The following is a 1,611-nucleotide window of genomic DNA, read 5'->3' as shown; positions in this document are numbered from 1 at the left end:
ATGGCTGCCGGTGCAACGTCACACGAATTTACTCATCAAAACGGCACTTATGAAGTGTTGATGTACCAACCATGGGCAGTGGCTATCCAGACAGTCACCCTTACAATCACCACATTGTTTGTGATTACCGGCAACATTGTGTGCTTCTTAGTGTTGATGAGAACCCGAGATGGGAATGAAGTTACCCGTTTATGTATGCTGTCTCTCACCGCTACGGACATCGGTGTTGGTTTCTTGGTGTGTATACCGATCACCGGTGCGACCGCGGTGAACTACTGGCCGTACGGAGACGCCTTCTGCCTGGGGGTGGCCGGAGGCACCATACTCCTCTCCCTCGGTGGTATCTTCGTGGTTGCCGTGAACGTTGAGCGTTACGTCGCGATCGTATGGCCGTTACGCAGCGTGACTTACGTTACAATACCACGTGCACGATTCGCACTAGGGATGGTGTGGATTGTTGGGGGTATCTTCTGCGGTATGTATTGTTTCCTCCCCGGGCGGAAGGCCGTGTATCATCCACACTTCCACACGTGTTTCGTCGACCCGGAAGACCCTGAAAAGAAAGATGTATTCGGTGTAATGGCGGCTTGGATCTTCGCCATCGTGCCGTTCCTGACGACCCTTATTCTCTACTCTCACCTGTACCTCATAGCGCGGCGTCACGCCCGCCAAATCAGCGTCATGGAGGTGGGTCACCTGAACAATCGCCGTGTGATAAAAAAATCAGACCTTAAAACGGCCACCACATTTTTCATCATCACTGCGGTCCTGGCCTTCTCCTGGCTGCCGTTCTCAACCGTGATTTGTTACGAGGGACTGACTCGACACGAGGCACATCCACTTATAACCTTCACATCTGAAATCCTGCTCCTGTCGAACAGTTACTGGAATATTGTCATCTACTACTTCAGGAACGAGAAGTTCCGGCAGGCCGGCCGCAAGTCCGTCCGGCAATGTTTTCGTCGTGGGGGGAGGTCCCGGGATAACGAGATAGAGGCCACGAGTAGGGTCGTCGGGGAGTTGCCCCATTCCGGCAACCAACGGGTGGTGATAACTCCACACTTTTGAAAGTGTATACAGAACAAACACTGCACCTTTAAACCTTTGTTCAACTCTTACGAGGAGGCAATTTACAGGCAACCAGTTTCAGGCAATCTCCAGGAAGAACAAACATCATGTTTTAATTGAATGAATTTACTTTGGGGCATAATAATGGTGTTAGAAAAATGTACATGTATGTTGTACAACCGAAGTGTCCCTTTTTGTATGCAATGCGCAGTTGGTTGCCTCCAAGTTGCCCGTAAAACTTGCCTTGTGTGACAAGGCCTTTAGGGCCTATTTCACACGAGGCAATTTAAAGGCAACCATTTCCCAAGAAGAAAAGGCATTTGAATTTGAATGTTCACATATTTTTGTCGAGGATGGTAAGACCTTGGGTAAGACACTGTTTGAAGAATGACTCATGTGCATGCTACAAAAGTGGTCCTGCAGCATGCGCTGCAGTTGGTTGCCTCCAAGTTGCCTGTAAAAGTTCCCTCGTGTGTGACAAGGCCCTTAAGGTTAGAATGCATTTTGGTGTGCTCACAGTTAGCACAGCGATGAAATGGACAC

At 49.4% G+C, this 1,611-nt stretch overlaps 1 protein-coding gene across 1 annotated transcript; it reads left to right on the top strand.

Moving 5' to 3' along the window:
• LOC117301052 (histamine H2 receptor-like) lies at positions 1–1,068 on the top strand. Its single transcript, XM_033784935.1, has one exon. The coding sequence runs from the start codon at positions 1–3 to the stop codon at positions 1,066–1,068; it is 1,068 nt and encodes a 355-aa protein (XP_033640826.1).
• The last annotated feature ends 543 nt before the right edge of the window (positions 1,069–1,611 follow it).

Source organism: Asterias rubens, chromosome 16 (assembly GCF_902459465.1).
Source record: "Asterias rubens chromosome 16, eAstRub1.3, whole genome shotgun sequence".
Lineage (NCBI taxonomy): Eukaryota > Metazoa > Echinodermata > Asteroidea > Forcipulatida > Asteriidae > Asterias > Asterias rubens.
Note: the sequence above shows the minus strand (reverse complement) of the source record. Positions and strands in the feature narration are given on the sequence as shown.

Bases quoted from the DNA above. Each gene is read 5' to 3' on its own strand.
- LOC117301052 (XM_033784935.1), top strand. From the start codon at position 1: ATGGCTGCCGGTGCAACGTCACACGAATTTACTCATCAAAACGGCACT.